The sequence below is a fragment of the Urtica dioica genome, chromosome 11 (genome assembly GCF_054948205.1).
Source record: "Urtica dioica subsp. dioica isolate 48M chromosome 11, U.dioica_male_clone48M_v1_H2, whole genome shotgun sequence".
Lineage (NCBI taxonomy): Eukaryota > Viridiplantae > Streptophyta > Magnoliopsida > Rosales > Urticaceae > Urtica > Urtica dioica.
Window position 1 is genome coordinate 18857997 of NC_142766.1, and position 16218 is coordinate 18874214.

Consider the following 16218-nt stretch of genomic DNA (forward strand, 5'->3'; position numbering starts at 1 on the left):
CTGTGCTGTGGAGAATCGCGCTCATTTGTTCAGAGATTGTAGCTTTGCTTCTAGAGTTTGGTACAAGATTTGCTCCTCCCTCTCTGTGGTCGTCCCTCCTCGAGTTGGCGTTCCTTTTGAGGACTTCAGTCTTTGGTTTGGCTCTGCGGGTAAAGATAAAAGATCACGGTCTGGTTTCAAGGCCATCTTTTTTTTCCGTTTGTTGGGCCATTTGGAAGCTACAGAATAAATGTATTTTCGAAGATGCCTTTGTTTGCTTCGACAGTTTTTGGGACTCCCTCTTCCGATCCATCGGTTTTTGGCTCGTGACCCTTGATCCCGATTTTAGCTCTTTTAGCCTCTCTGACCTTTCCAGAGATTGGACTAGTGTTTTCTAGTTTGTATTTTGCTTCTTCATAGTAGAAGCTTTCTTTTTCCCTTTTTAATTTTATCTTGAGTTTCTCCTAAAAAAAAAGATTCTAAGTTATTTTCTTCTATATTAAGAAGATTATTTTCTCATTTTTAATTAACGTTAGAAGAATTTCACTCATGTTTTAAAACTAAATTAAAACTTAGGTAAACATATTAATATAAATATGTCACTAATAAATCTTACATGTAATATTTTCATCGTTTTTTAAGGGGAAACATGTAATATATTTTGCGTATATAATTATAAAAATGATCGTCATGACAATTCTCCTTTATTAGCCTGGCGGTGGACTGTACTACGTAGTCGTTTTGCAGCTTTGAGGTCTAGGGTTCGAACCCGATTGCCGTCACTCCTCTTAATCCCACCTTAATTTTTTTTTTCTTTCTGAAAAACCTCCCGCCAAAACCCCTCCTAAACCCTTGTCCGACTCCGATTGACCAAAAAAAAAAAAAACTAGACACGGCGATTCGTCGCCATGGCCGCGTCAAGAGACCAAGCTCAAAACATCGTCTTCACGAAGCAGCCTTTCATCGAAGACACTGGACCTCGCAGAATGTACACGCATATCGATCCACTTTTTCTTGTCTTGGTCTGACGATCTTCGATCGATTGAGTAATCGAACTGTGGTTGCATATTGATTTTTTCTTTCCTTACAGAGAGAGCATGAAGTTCACCGCTCAATCGGCGTCGGAAATCAGCAAAATGGCCGAGACTCAGGTGTTCAAGGGTCAGTACTACGACGCGAATCGCAGACCCATCGAAGGGGGCTTATTGGATCCTCGAATGGTATAAAATTTCACGAATTTTCGTCAGCAAATGCTTGTTTGATTTTCGCTCTTGGTCATTTCTAATCGTTTTTTTTTTTTTGGTTCCCTGTTTGTGCATTTATTCAGGGTCCGGCAAATAAATTCTCTGAATGCTCAACGTGCTTCGGGCGTTTCTCCGATTGCCCGGGTCACTATGGGTATTTGCAGCTTGCTCTGCCGGTGTATAATGTCGGATATTTAGGTACCATATTGGACATTTTAAAGTGTATCTGCAAGGTGATTTTTGCTTTTTTGTGTGTTGTCAAGTTATTTGAGATTTTTCCATGGTTTCGATTTCTTGCGCCGTTTGTTTGATGTCCTTGAATTCTTTCAGTCTTGTTCTCGTATTGTTCTTGATGAGAGTCTGCGCAAAGACTTCCTGAAGAAGATGAGGAGCTCGAAGATAGAGCCGTTGAAGAAGACCGAGCTGATGAAGAGGATCGTGAAGAAGTGTAACAGTAGAGCATCGCGTTGCACCAGATGCGGATACGTTAATGGTTTGCCTCTAGTTCTTGCATAACCGTTGCCAACATGTTTTTTTTTTATTATTATTGTTTATTTATAAACCAGTGTTTTTCTATCCCATAAATTACAGGTTCGGTGAAGAAAGCTATAGCTATGTTGGGAATAATTCACGATCGTTCGAAATTGATTGATGGTTTAGAAGAATGCAGAGCAGCAATTGCTCACACGAAAGAAGCTAGAGGATCTATCAGTTTGGCAAGTCATATTATTAATCCTGCAACTGTTCTTTCCCTTTTTAAAAGGATGAGTGATGAGGTATGTGAGATTAAGCCTTCTGGACCATAATTCTTTTTCGACTGTTATATTGTCTAACGTTTTGTAGTCTATGGTATGATAATATTACAAAATATATGTGATGGTCAAGGAACAGCCTTATAATGTTGCTAGCTCGCCTTTTAATAAAATTTGTTTATTCATCGTTTTCGCTTAATTTTCCTGGAACATCGCAGGACTGTGAATTGCTTTATCTCTCTGGTAGACCAGAAAATCTTATAATGACGACCATTGCCGTGCCACCGATAGCAATTCGGCCTTCTGTTATCATAGATGGATCTCAAAGGTCATTTTGCTTACCTTTCATGTTTAGATTTCACTAGACTGTCATTGTTCATGATGCTGTGATATTAATTGAGTTACTTTTCACATTTGCTGCAGTAACGAAAACGACATTACCGAGAAGTTGAAGATTATAATTCAATCTAATGCCAGCCTTCGGCAAGAACTAACAGAAGCTAGTGGTGCTGCTAAATGTTTGGTAGGCCATAGGAACTTTTTTTTTTTTTTTTTTGCTGAATGTAGGCCATGAGAACTGAATAGCTAAATTATATGCCCTCTATACTTGTTGGAGTTCTTAGCTCCTCTGAAATGTGAAGCACAAATGACGTTCAATGTCTTCTTGCCACTGATCGTTACACTCATTCTAAAATAATCTGTTCAGGAAAGCTGGGATACTCTTCAAGTCATGGTTGCACAGTATATAAACAGTGACGTCCGTGGCGTTCCTTTCTCGATGCAAAATCAAAACCAGAAGCCGCTGAGTGGTTTTATGCAGCGGCTGAAAGGAAAACAAGGAAGGTTTCGAGGGAATTTATCCGGAAAGCGTGTTGAATATACTGGCCGAACTGTTATATCTCCTGATCCCAATCTTAAAATTACAGAGGTTAGATATCAAGCACAAAGTAACATGGTTGAGCTGTTCTTGTGACCGCCTTCTGATTTTTCTTTTCTTTTCTTCTTCTTCATATGCTACATAGGTCGCAATTCCGATGCGAATGGCTCGAATTTTAACTTATCCGGAGCGCGTTTCCCATCACAATATAGAGAAGTTGAGGCAATGTGTCAGTAATGGCCCTGATAAATATCCGGGTGCCAGGATGCTAAGACGTGCTGACGGGTCAACATGGTAAGTGCTCTAGTATTTTTATTCCTTGCGCTGGCATCTATATATTTCGTGAATGTGAGTGGTTTTTATTTGTTTGTGTTGTAGGTCTATCAGAGTTTCCCGAAAGAGATTAGCCGATGAACTGAAATATGGTGACATAGTGGAACGTCACTTAGAAGATGGGGACATTGTTCTGTTCAACAGACAACCAAGTTTACATCGGATGTCTATCATGAGTCATAGGGTAATTTGCATATTTGAATTGGTGTTAAGAGTTATGTTTATCCCTTCACCCTGACGTTTTCGGTGTTAAGTTATGGAGCTTACACATGATTTAAAAATAGGTCCAACAGGGTTGAACTTGCCATTACAGGAGTCGTTAGATGGTTTTGTAATGGCTATCAAGTTAGGAAGAATTAACCCCTGTAGATGATGTTATTTGTAAATAAATAGATTTCAATTCTTGAGAAGCTTGTATTTATCACGCCTAATGTATGCAGTCTGGTGTACTGTTTTATAATGATGGGAAATGCTTGCAATAACATACCTCATTTGTGCATTCAGGCAAGGATTATGCCGTGGAGGACTTTGAGGTTTAATGAGTCCGTTTGCAACCCCTACAACGCTGATTTCGATGGCGATGAAATGAACATGCACGTCCCTCAAACAGAGGAGGCTCGTACAGAGGCAATTTTGTTGATGGGGGTAATTATTATTCTGTCTCACTAAATTCTTGATCCAAATCCTGGGAGAATTTATTATTGTGCCACACTAAACCATGGCAAGAGTATAATGAGTCATTTTTAATTTTAGATTTTCTGAATGATTTATACTCGATGTTTTGACAGGTGCAAAACAATCTATGTACGCCAAAAAATGGAGAGATTTTGGTTGCTTCTACCCAAGATTTTCTCACATCATCTTATTTAATTACACGGAAGGACACATTTTATGACCGTGCAGCTTTTTGTCTCATGTGCTCGTACATGGGAGATTCCATGGAACAAATCGATTTGCCAACCCCAGCTGTGATTAAGGTTGCTTTTGACTTTGTTGTGATCATTCTTCACATTGGCTTTTCCCATCATTACTTAAGCTTGACACTTCATGTTATACTAATAAAAAGAGCTGTATGTCTTAAATTTAGATGCTATACCTAGTTGTTGTTGTTTTTTTTTTTTTTTTTTTTTTTTTTTTTCCAATTATTACCATTTCTAGTTCTGAATGAAGAAGAACTGTTATTTTTACAGCCTGTGGAACTTTGGACTGGAAAACAATTATTTAGTGTCCTAGTACGCCCCAATGCAAATGTGAGAGTCTTCCTGAATCTCACTGTTAAAGAGAAAAACTACACCAAGCTCCAAGTGAATGGAAGGGAAATTGAAGCAATGTGTCCAAGTGACGGGTTTGTCTATTTCCACAATAGTGAACTGATAGCTGGTCAACTTGGCAAAGCAACATTAGGTGAATTTTTTTGTCTTATCGTTCCGTTTTTGTTTTCCTTTTGGTCTTTGTTGCAAGAAATGTTTTAACTTCCATTAGTGGGATTTTCTCCTTTGATGAAATTGGTGGGCAAAGTACACTCTTCATAACATGAAATTAAGATTGTTTCTTAGAATTTCCCAACCAAGCACTTTCAGAATTTGAAACCAATAATATGAAAACAAAGTTTCAGTGCTAGAAATATCAAATGGAATCTTGATTAATCCAATGATTAGACGGTAAATTTACCTTTTTTATTCTGTTTCTTTTATTTTATTTTATCTTATTTTATTTTTTCGTACCTGCCTTGTTGCTGCTTGGTAAGTTAATCATTTTCAAATTCAGGAAATGGAAATAAGGATGGGCTTTACTCTGTTCTTCTGAGAGATTACAAAGCTCATGCTGCTGCTTCTTGCATGAACCGTCTAGCTAAGTTGAGGTATTTTTCTCCACGATTTTATCGGAAGCTAATATGTACTTTGGTTTTTATTTCTCCACTAGTGGATGAATTGACATAGGTTCTTGCAAACTTGCTTAGATCCCAATTATTGGAAGAGTTTTCTTTTAAAAACAAATTATTGGAAGAGTTCCTGTTTTGGCAAATTTAAATGTGCCTCACTTAGTAGCAATATAACTTACCTTTTCTTTATTTGATTGGACACAGTGCTCGGTGGATTGGCAATCACGGGTTCTCTATTGGGATAGATGATGTCCAACCGAGCAAAAAATTGCACTCTCAGAAAGAACAGATAATTAACGAAGGGGCAGACAAATGTGATGAGAGAATAAAGCTGTTTAATGTGGGAAAGTTGCCACCTGAACCCGGTTGTGATGCTGCTCAATCTCTCGAGGCGAGGATAACTCAAATATTGAATGGTATTCGAGATGCAACTGGAAAGGTAAGGTCACTACGCCGTATTCATTTTTCTTAAAAGGAAACAACGGGACTTTTTATTGAAAACGGCAGAACCGTAACAAAACTAATGAGAACATAACTTATTTAAAAAAAATTCTATATTAAATTAATGTTTCTTATTTATCGATCTTCAACTGCTTATGTAGTAGTCCTTCCTATTTATGGGTTTTTTTTTTTTTTTTTTTTTTTTTTTTTCCTCGAGTTGAGCTTAGTTGTTCCACATAATAATTATGAAGAAGCTGGCTGTTAACGGTTCTATAATTCCATGAAACATATTAAAATGAAATTTCTGATGTATTTATATTTTTTTTCCTGTTTCTGTATAGTTGTGCATGCAAGAGTTACATTGGAGAAACAGTCCGTTGATTATGTCGCAGTGTGGTTCCAAAGGATCTCCAATTAATATCAGTCAGATGGTTGCTTGTGTTGGTCAGCAGTCAGTCGGTGGTCGTCGTGCACCCAATGGATTCATAGATCGAAGTCTTCCTCACTTCCCCAAGAAAGACAAAACCCCTGCAGTATGTTTTTGTATAGCTATTTTTGGACGTTATATCAGTTTTCTGGTAAAAAAGATTATTTTCCTTTGGATCGTTTACTAGCTGACGAGCTAAATAAGTCTACTTTAATTTTCCTATAGTTAAAGAACTGTATATTTCTTTTATTTAATTTAACTGTATATTTCTTTTATTCAACTGTATATTACACTGACCCACTTTTATATCAGGCTAAAGGTTTTGTTGGGCATTCTTTCTATGATGGCTTATCAGCTACTGAGTTCTTTTTCCACACCATGGGAGGCCGAGAAGGTCTTGTTGATACTGCGGTCTGTGTTCTGTATACTTGAAAAATAAAAATTAAATCCATGCCCTATTGAATTCGTAATTGTATTAATCTTTTTTTTTCTCTCTTCTTTTTTTTTATTTTTTTTTATTTTTTTATTTTTTATGTTCTAGGTGAAAACAGCTGACACAGGATACATGTCTCGTAGACTAATAAAAGCTTTGGAGGATTTATTTATCCATTACGATAACACAGTACGCAACGCAAGTGGATGTGTAATTCAATTCTGTTATGGGGATGACGGAATGGATCCAGCACAAATGGAAGGGAAAGATGGAGCTCCGTTGAATTTTGATCGATTATTTATGAAAACCAAGGTTGGGAAATTGATAGTTTTCAGTTTCTTGTTTTATGTTCATATACACGGCGTTGATCTCAAGTTTATGATGTCACTGTGGGTTTTATAGGCCACGTGTCCTGCTGGAATAAACGAAAAACTGTCTCCAGAAAAGGTGTCTGAAATAGTCGAAAGCAGGCTTTCAAAGCAAGATATGACCCCTGAGGGAGGTTGCTCAGCTGCGTTTAAAGATTCTCTGAAATCTTTCCTCGATGGATATGTAAATTCTTTGAAGAGAACATGGGATACATGCGAGTCCGTGGAAAGTCTTTCTGGGATGGATGACTCTGGAACCACAAGAAAGATTATCCAGAACATATCCTCACTTACTGCTCGACAACTAGAGGTATTGTCTTATGTTTTTTTGGTTGGACTGAAGATATTACTCTCTTTTTCCCCTTCTTCGACAACATCTTTCATAGGAACTCACTTCCTGTTGTTGACGACCAAACTCATCAGTTCAGATTGTTATTTCAATATCCGTATATGCTAAAAAAATAAAAATAAAATTAGTTTCCGATTAAAGAAAATATCTGTATATGCTTAATGTTCTAAATGACTGGAGTACTCTTGACTGGTTTTCCACAAATGGATATTATTCTCTTGTTCTTTTCAGTATGATAGTTGTCATTTTAAAGCTGGATAGAAATGTATGCGACAGTCATCATAGTTTATTAACTGTACTCTTTGTGGATGAGCTACGGCTTAGTTTTTTCCATAAGGAAAAACTAATTAGGAACGAGTTACAATATAAGTACAGTTTTCAAGGTTTTGCAGTATCTTATAATCTGAAGTCTTCTGTACTTGTGTCTAGTAAGAAAATATGTGCGTGATGTTTGCATAATCATTCAGGTTTTTATGAACACTTGTATATCCCGTTATCACTCCAAAAAAATTGAAGCTGGAACTGCTATTGGAGCAATTGGAGCTCAAAGTATAGGGGAGCCTGGGACTCAAATGACCCTGAAAACTTTTCATTTTGCTGGGGTCGCTAGCATGAGTATCCTTTAATCTTTAACTTCTTTTAGTTTAGCTAGGGATGAGATAGTCACAGATATACCTGCCCTGTTCAATCTAATTGTTTTGTTCAAGTTGGACCTTTAACTCCTCGTTAGATGTTACGCTTGGAGTTCCACGTATCAAAGAAATCATCAATGGAGCGAAAAGGATTAGTACACCCATTATTACTGCAGCACTAGAGTATGACGGTAGCGTAAATGCTGCAAGGATGGTGAGAGGCCGAATCGAGAAAATAAGTTTAGGACAGGTACGTCAAGATTTACTCATAGTCGTTTTCATTTATTCATATATTTATTTATTATTGTTAATCCGTACACAATGTTTTGAAGTATAACTTGCTTATTTTGTTGATGAAATGTTCCCCTTTTTTAACACAAGGCATTAAGCTATTTTGGTTTCTAGTTTGTTAAAAAAAAAAAATCTCAATCCTTGGGATGTCTTTTCCCTGACTAGCTCTAAGGCTTATTCTGTGAGTTTCAGGGTTCTCAAAGATTGTGATATCCCAGCATTTCGTAAGGAAAATAACAATATTAAAAATAATAAAGGAAAATAAAACAGAATTTATCTCCTTCCCTCCGTATCTATAAAATTAATATGAACTTCAAATCTTTCATAAATTAACAATGAATGATATTTGCTACAGGTTGCTAAGAGCATGAAAACTGTGATGACCTCTCGATCAGCAGCAGTGGTAATCACGCTTGACATGGATATGATAGAAGAGGCACAATTGTGCATCGACGCTGGTGTTGTCCGAGATTCTATAATAGCAACTCCTAGAATCAAAATTAAGCAAGAGGTCATCTTTCTCTCTCAATAGTGTTCGTAACGTTGCTTTTGCATTAGATATACTTAACCCATATTTTTTTTTTTTGCAGCATATTAGGGTCTTGGATCACAAGAAGTTGGAAATTCTTCCATTTGAGTCAGATAGAAATAGACTTCATTTTCATCTCCACCACCTTAGGACAATTCTTCCAAATATTATAGTAAAGGTGACGCAATGTATTCCTATTCGTGTTCGGTTCATTTTTTTGTGGCCTTCAAGGCTGCTTACAATTTGATGAAATGCAGGGTATTAAAACTGTGGAGCGTGCTGTCATTAGTAAAGAAGAAGATAAGAAAACCAAGATGGGTAAATACAAATTGCTGGTAGAGGGGTAAGTTCTCTATCCAAATACACTATAGTCTGTTTCCGCATCGCAATAGTCTCAGAGCGTATATGACAAAAACGGTTTTCTTACACTTTGACATCATTCTGGCTTATGAATATACGATCTCCGTTTTGCTGCTCCTGGTATATTAAAGGGTGTCTGAAATTTCTCTGCTTTCGTTGTTTAGAACGGGTCTTCTAGCGGTTATGGGCACTGAAGGAGTGGATGGACGTAAAACCAAAAGTAATCACATCATCGAAGTGCAACAGACACTTGGTATTGAAGCGGCAAGAACCTGTATCATCGACGAGATAGAGTATACGATGAAGAGCCACGGAATGAGCATAGATAACCGACACATGAAGCTTTTAGCGGATGTCATGACTTCTCGGGTAAGTACTTTTACTTCCCACCAAAAGATTGAAAAAAAAAGGATTTTTTTTTTTTTTTTTTTTTTTTTGTGGTTTCTTGAATATTGTGTCATTTATAGGGCGAAGTACTTGGAATAACAAGGTTTGGGATTCAAAAAATGGACAAGAGTGTGTTGATGCTTGCATCGTTCGAGAAGACCGCCGATCACCTATTTAACGCCTCTGTAAGTGGACGAGAGGACAGGATTGAAGGCGTGAGTGAGTGCATCATTATGGGTATACCAATGACGATTGGGACCGGAATGATCAAAGTCAAACAAAGGTAATTATGAAGCATAATGAAATGGATTCACGTGAAAACTATAAATACGTGACCCGTTTCAATTAATGCTTTTGATCAACTATTTTTTTCCCTGAAGAATTTGGCGTGGTTATATAATTACATTTTTTTAAAACAGTTATAGCTTTTCTGAGTACTCCTTGATGGCTCACAAATAATTGTATTTGATGGTGCAGAGTTGACGTGCCTGCCAAGCTATCCAATAGGCCAAACGCCATTCTTTCTGACTTCAAGTAGAAGTGCACGAAGCCTTTCTAGTTCTTGAATCAAATCGATAAAGCACAACAAAATGTTTCTGAACAGAGCTACTTGTAAGGTGAGAGTATTACAGGTAAAGGAAAACGAAAGCTCTCTAAATTTTTGCCCAAATCCGAGACGATGTGTATAGAAATTTATGACGTAGTTAAGGTTCCTTTACATCTAGAGCGAAACCAGTAGTTGATAAACGTTTGACCTATGTTGCTGCGGAGGTCAAACAGGAAAGTGAGTTTGCTAAATTATTACCCCCAAGTGTAAATACAAGGGTTTTTGTTTAGTTGGCTTGAGTTGGGTTTCAGTATTGGCTTACTCCACTACGATGCTCACTCTTGTGACTTTGAATATTCGATCTTTCTGGTATTTAATTTTTTTCAAGTGATTTTACCGAGCCATATTGACGATAGATTTCTTGTACACTAATGAATGTTATGCCTCAATAATTGAAACGAACAATGATAAATTTTCTCAGTTTGATATTTATATGTTTTCATTTCCGGTATTTAAATCTAATAATTATAATTGGAAAGAAAAAAATAAGTATATTATCGAAAAGAAAAATCTTAGTTTTCGTTTATAAACGTGAAATGTGACACACACACACACACAGGGTAATATAACAAACTAATAATGGAGAAAATTCATACAAATAGCTATTTAAAACAGTGTGAAATGACTTTGTGAACACAAGAGTGAAATGACCTAGGTTCTTAGGCTCATTTAATAAATTCTACAAAACCTCATAACGTCTACGTCTAGTATATATAAATTATGCACAGTAATAAATAGTTTATTTACGTCTTGTAATCAACCTACTTTTCTAAGGGTATAAACATACCGTGATAGTAAAATATCTAAAAGCTAATTTTTGTGACCTTTATATTCACGAAGCGTCAAAATATAATCTCCCATAAAGTGGGATGATCGAGGATCTTTATGAAGTTGCTTCTTTGTTTCGAGTCCTGGAAATTCTCTTTCCATTATTAAAGGGAACAAGAAACTCGACTCTCGTCAACACTGAAGCTCAACTCTCTATGCCTAAATTGTATTACATTAATCTGCCCTCCACAAAACACACTCCCAAAAACCATCGAATATCCTCAATGAAAAAAAAAAAGAATCATTATTTACACAAGAAATTCAGAAGAAAAAAAAACCCCTATACATTTATCAGCTGGGATAATCGTAAACCGCGATCTGCAACTGAGAGTTCTCGGGCTCAGCCACGGAGTCCCTCACGAAAGCCCTTCTCCACCAAACCTCAAAGGCTCTCTGAACGTTGGGATAATCGTCGCCTTTGTCGAGAAAGCGATCGAACCAGTCGAGCAAGATCGCCTGTTGCTGAGGCAACGGAAGAGTGAGGATCGTCTGTCCGAGCCCGTCCTCCACCGACTTCTTGTCCACCGACCGGCAACCCCTCCTCATCCACGCGAAATCCCCGTAAAGCCCCTCCAGCCACGTCTCGAGCAGCGAGAATCGCGTCTCCTTCGGGACCAAAACTCTTCCCCGCCCGATCGCCACGCACAGCTGCGCCGTCACTCTGCTCACCTCGTGCCGGTACACCGTGCCCGCTCTCGAGTGCAGACCCGCCAGCTCGTCCTGCTCCGCCCATATCTTCACGAACTCGTCCGCGATATTGTTCTCCACCAGAATCTCCACCATCCAATGGATGTTCTCCGCTTCTCGGGCGATCTCGCGCCGGTTCTCTTCCGGGCCCGACGACAGCGAGGCGGCGAGGGACGCGATGCAGTCTCGGCAGAGGCGGTACAGCGTTTCCTTCGAGACGTCGAGCCTGAAGATGTTCTTGTTGTCTTCTCGGAGGAGCCGGGAGATTAGGGCTTTCATGTCGCGGCGGGCTTTTTCGTCTTTTGCTTGGAGGACGCTCGTGAGGAGCCCCGAGAGGAGGTCGTCGGGTTGGGATGAGGTGGACGGCTCCGATGAGAGCCTCGAGAGGACTTCTCCGGCCAAGGCAGAGTCGTCGAGCTGAAGCTGGTTGAGACTAGATATGATCTTCTCTTCTTCTTCTTCGGACCATGGAACGGCTTCCAAGTACTCTAAGCACGAATCGATTCCAGCGTCGAACAACAACGCCGAAGATACCTGTAAAAACCGCGATGAACAGTTCTAATTTTTTTTTTCTTTTATATGATTCCAAAAGATGATGTCAATTTTTTTTTTTTTTTTTTTTCTGTCAACTTCTTTCTATTGCAAATTCCATAGTGCCTTTGAAATACAAGCTTTTCAGTCAATACAAGTATACAACTAGTCAAACAAGAAAATGTGGATTCTCCACAGTAAAGTCTCACTCACTCTTTCATTTTCAAGCAAACAATATAAAAAACATCTGAAACAGAGCATATCACAAAGAATATTTATATTTGCATAGAGAATGTTGGTACTCAAATAGATATTAAAAGCAAAAGCCTGATTACTTTCCCGGCGTACCTTGAGCAAACCCAAGACCTTGGAGACATCTTCTCCGATCAACCTCTTCTTCAAGTCGTCATAATACATCAACACGACGGTCTCGACATAAACCTCCAGATCGTCGCAGTCGCTGATCTCCACCGTGTGAGCGACGCCGCGCTCGCGGCGGAGCTTATCGGCGAAGAACCGGCTCTTGGAAGCCAGAACGCTCTTGTGGACGTCCATGGAAACCCTAAGCCCGTCCCTTCCAACCACCGCGAGCCTCACGTCGCCGGCGCAGCCATCCCAGCCGGAACTCCGAAACGGCGCGCCGTCGATGAGCTTCGCGACCCGATCGTGGACTCTTCGCCGCACCGCGTCGGTGGATCGAGCCTCGCGGCTCTGCTCCTCCGACATCATCTCGTACAGCGTTTGGCCCTGCGAGCTTTCCGTCGGCGGCGAGAACGGAATCTGCGGCGGAGGAGAAGCTAGGGATTTGGACGGCGACGATTGCGGAGAGTACGTTCTGGAGGCAGCGGATCTCGACGGCGAGAATGTGAGAATTTGGTCGGAGATGAATCCTTGCTTTATCATCGCAGAGACTTCTCTCGATTTGAACGAGCTCTCGGTCGCCATTAAAGCTCTGGTCTGATCTTTGTTTTGGCCACAAAGAACAGAGACAAAGCTGAGAAAATAATGCAACTGATATGGCTGATTTTTCCTAGTAAGAAAAATAGAGTAACTTGAGTAAAAATGAGGTTCAATAATGACAGCGATTAGTAACCTAAAAAACGGTTTTTGTGAAGGGTAAATAATTGTGTTGCACGTTGTGGGACCCAATTTCTCTGTAATTGTTACTTTACCTCTGCGCTATGCAATGCATGGTATTGGACCATTGGTCACCAGGATAATTATATACTTTTTGAAGCTGGATTATTCTGTTTTTATTAGGGCTTTGTTTAGTCGATTGATTCATTTTGTCTTTTACCGCCGCAGAGATGTATGACCAAGGTTACTTTTTTAAGGAGCGAGCAAATCAATGAGTGTGATTTTTTTATAATACAAGAAAACTAAGCAGATCCAAAGGAAAAATATTAATTTATTTTGTTTGGTGTGAGTGACAGCAATTATTAAGTGAGTAATATAAATAAAATGATGCTAAAAATTGTAAAAACAAAAAATTCTGAAGGGACGACGGTAGAAATGAGATTGTTACTTGTTTTTTTTTTTTTTAGTTGGTTAGTGGACCAATGACGTGGGTTTAATGTCATTTCTGGGCCATAAATAGGAGAATAGACCATATGCATATAGATTATAGACGCGATTTTTACTTTTTTTTTTTCGCGGTGATTCCTATATATTTTACGGCAGGGCTATGTTACCATATATTATACTATCAATTCGTCATAAATGAATGTGTATATCTATATAATAATGAGTGTGCACTTCATTTCACAGCAAGAGTCTGTGCAACACAAGTGCAAGTGTTTGGGACAGATGTGACTCATCTTCTCTGTCTTTTGGGTTCGCTCAATGTGACACTTAATATTGGTTTTCAATACCATCTCACGTCTTATCTATCAAACAGAAAATAAATGTTGCCTTGTTTACTTTGTTGATCAATCTAGTTAGATGGTCTTCTAAGTTGAAGATTAAATCTCATACTTGAATCATGCTGATATGCATTTTTTTTAGTGTCTCTTAAAATGTCTTTAAGGTACCAGACAAAACTGCACATGATAAATAAACCTGAATTCAAATTACACCGAAGTACAATGAAATTCAAACGTAGGTAAGAGAGAGAGAGAGAGAGTAAAAAATCAAGGGACGATTTCTAGAAATCTAGCGTAGTTTATATAGAAAATTATACATATTCGTGCAAGATAAATACAAACAGTCATACTTGTATGTTTGAACGATAATTATTATCGCAAACAACATGACTATTCGTTCAAATAGTAACTAAAAAAAATAAAATATGCGATTGTAGGGGAGTCAATCGAGATTGAAGCTCAGAATACGGAAATTCAAAACAAAAATATAAAATACCCCTAAATTAGAGTTATGATGAGAAACAAGATTTTTTTTAAGAAATGGTAAAGCACCAGTCTAGCCTAGGGGTGAAATCGGTTCGGTTCGGTTCGGTTTTGGACCAATTTGAAAACCGAAACCGAATTTTCGGTTTTGAAAATTTTGGACCGATGACCGAGCCGAATTGGTCCAAAACCGAAAATCGGTTAACCGGTTTTGTAAAACCGATAACCGGTTTTATAACCGTTTTAAAACTGGTTAACCAGTTTTAAAGATGTTACAATTATCCAAATCGGTTATCCGGTTCAAATCGGTTATCCGGTTTCAAAACTGGATAAAAAAAAATCGGTTAAATAACCGATAACCGAATTTTTGGATTTTCAAAACCGATAACCGAACCGATTCTTAAATTCGGTTTCGGTTAACCGAACCGAATTTTCGGTTTGATGACGTGGCACCGAATTTCGGTTCCGGATCGGTTCGGTTATCGGTTTAACCAATTTTCGGTCAATTTTTGTACACCCCTAAGTCTAGGAAATGGTTAGCACTAGGGAAGAAGAAGTTTTTTACACTTTGAAATACGTCAAAAATCGTCGAGAAACCAAATTATTTTTAGATTTTTTTTTAGAAGAAATCAATGGTAAAGATACAAGTATTTTAAAAAATAAAATTAAAAGTTTTTTTTTTGTCCATTAGATATATAGCCTTATTTACATATATGATGTTCTATTTAGCCAACCTACAACAATTTTTTGGTAAATAGTCATAAACCATTATTTTCACGTTCAAAAAGTTTAACTACAATAACAAAAAAGAAAATAAAAATGTGTAAATACGTGCAAATACGTCAAATCTGTGGTTATTTACCTAACATTTAATGAAAGTTGGCTAAATAGCGATTCCGGAAGTTTAAGTGGCTTAGTTTTCTAAATTTTTTTATTTTTATTTTTTGCTATTGTATTTGCAATTGAATGCATAGGGTCGGATTAGTAATCACTACTAATCCGTGAGTATTTGCTATTTTATATGGTAATTCAGTGGGTGTTTACCTCTCAATTTACCCGCAATAAATACGGATGATGGTTTTGTAGGTACCTTTATTGATTAAGACACTTGGATCCTTGATTAGGATTTAGGACTCTATCAGAGACTAGATAGAATTAAAGTGATTATACATTGCTAAAGGTAAAACTTCTCTGTCGGCAATTTTGGCCTTAGTTGTCGGAATATTTTTACCACAAATTTGTACGAATGTTGACGAAATTGTCATCACATAATGTCACTTTCCTTGTTCAAGGTTTTCTGATATATGAAAGAATTAGTGTCTCCTAAACAACAATAGAAACCCTCGACAATGAACAATCAAATGTTTGTATTTGTTTATTAGAATTGTAAAGCGGAAGAGAGAATAGAGAATAGTCAGTGTGACTATCTTAGCATTGACAGAGAGTACGATACAGAGCATATATACTAGTCTATCACTTGTTGAGTTGTTGACTAGTCAACATATAGTATGGTAAATGACTATATTATCCTTAATATTGTTAAGTAATGAAAAGAACAAATTTTGATTAGACCTTTTTTTTTTTAATCTGACCTTGTTATCGCCGATGATGATGGATTGAGAAACAGGTAAACATATCTGATCGAAACTACATAAGCCCACGTAACAAAAATAGTGGAATATTAAGATTATATACGGATTAATCTAAATGAATTACACACACTACCGTTACCGTTATCGTACCGGACTTCAATTTTAGGGGAACCCGCTTATCGAAGTGGAAACCGAAGGGGATTCAGACAAAAAAAGAAAACCGGTATCGGTAAAAAACCGTTTACCGTAAAGGAAACCGACAAAAATGTAGGAAACCGAGGGGTATTCAGCAAATATTTTGCAATAATAAACACTTTTTCATATTTTGCAAAACTAAATTACTT

The 16218-nt window shown here is 37.8% G+C and overlaps 2 protein-coding genes across 3 annotated transcripts; one reads left to right on the forward strand and one right to left on the reverse strand.

Annotated features, from left to right (window-relative positions):
* The first annotated feature begins 758 nt into the window (after positions 1 to 758).
* NRPC1 (nuclear RNA polymerase C1) lies at positions 759 to 10333 on the forward strand. 2 transcript variants are annotated; one of them, XM_089630480.1, is made up of 27 exons: positions 760 to 967; positions 1070 to 1199; positions 1307 to 1456; positions 1554 to 1716; positions 1815 to 1999; positions 2194 to 2303; positions 2399 to 2498; positions 2682 to 2903; positions 2998 to 3146; positions 3231 to 3369; positions 3690 to 3830; positions 3974 to 4162; positions 4376 to 4589; positions 4953 to 5046; positions 5272 to 5506; positions 5850 to 6041; positions 6248 to 6346; positions 6477 to 6680; positions 6771 to 7046; positions 7553 to 7700; positions 7816 to 7967; positions 8364 to 8519; positions 8599 to 8715; positions 8795 to 8880; positions 9062 to 9266; positions 9365 to 9567; positions 9762 to 10333. In XM_089630480.1, the coding sequence occupies exons 1-27, from the start codon at positions 888 to 890 to the stop codon at positions 9820 to 9822; spliced, it is 4200 nt and encodes a 1399-aa protein (XP_089486606.1). In that variant the 5' UTR covers positions 760 to 887; the 3' UTR covers positions 9823 to 10333. The 2 variants fall into 2 exon arrangements, with proteins under 2 accessions (XP_089486607.1, XP_089486606.1); XM_089630481.1 differs by lacking the exon at positions 9762 to 10333 and having other exon boundaries at positions 759 to 967; positions 9365 to 9571.
* A 369-nt stretch (positions 10334 to 10702) lies between these two features.
* LOC149382002 (BTB/POZ domain-containing protein) lies at positions 10703 to 13030 on the reverse strand. Its single transcript, XM_089630487.1, has 2 exons — positions 12286 to 13030; positions 10703 to 11940 (listed from the first exon to the last, which is right to left on the reverse strand). The coding sequence occupies exons 1-2, from the start codon at positions 12880 to 12882 to the stop codon at positions 11011 to 11013; spliced, it is 1527 nt and encodes a 508-aa protein (XP_089486613.1). The 5' UTR covers positions 12883 to 13030; the 3' UTR covers positions 10703 to 11010.
* Positions 13031 to 16218: the final 3188 nt, after the last annotated feature.

Bases quoted from the DNA above. Each gene is read 5' to 3' on its own strand.
- NRPC1 (XM_089630480.1), top strand. From the start codon at position 888: ATGGCCGCGTCAAGAGACCAAGCTCAAAACATCGTCTTCACGAAGCAG. The intron at 2,499-2,681 runs GTAGGCCATAGG...TAATCTGTTCAG, and splicing joins GTGGTGCTGCTAAATGTTTG to GAAAGCTGGGATACTCTTCA. The intron at 4,590-4,952 runs GTGAATTTTTTT...TTTCAAATTCAG, and splicing joins ACTTGGCAAAGCAACATTAG to GAAATGGAAATAAGGATGGG.
- LOC149382002 (XM_089630487.1), bottom strand. From the start codon at position 12,882: ATGGCGACCGAGAGCTCGTTCAAATCGAGAGAAGTCTCTGCGATGATA. The intron at 11,941-12,285 runs GTACGCCGGGAA...CGGTTTTTACAG, and splicing joins AGGTCTTGGGTTTGCTCAAG to GTATCTTCGGCGTTGTTGTT.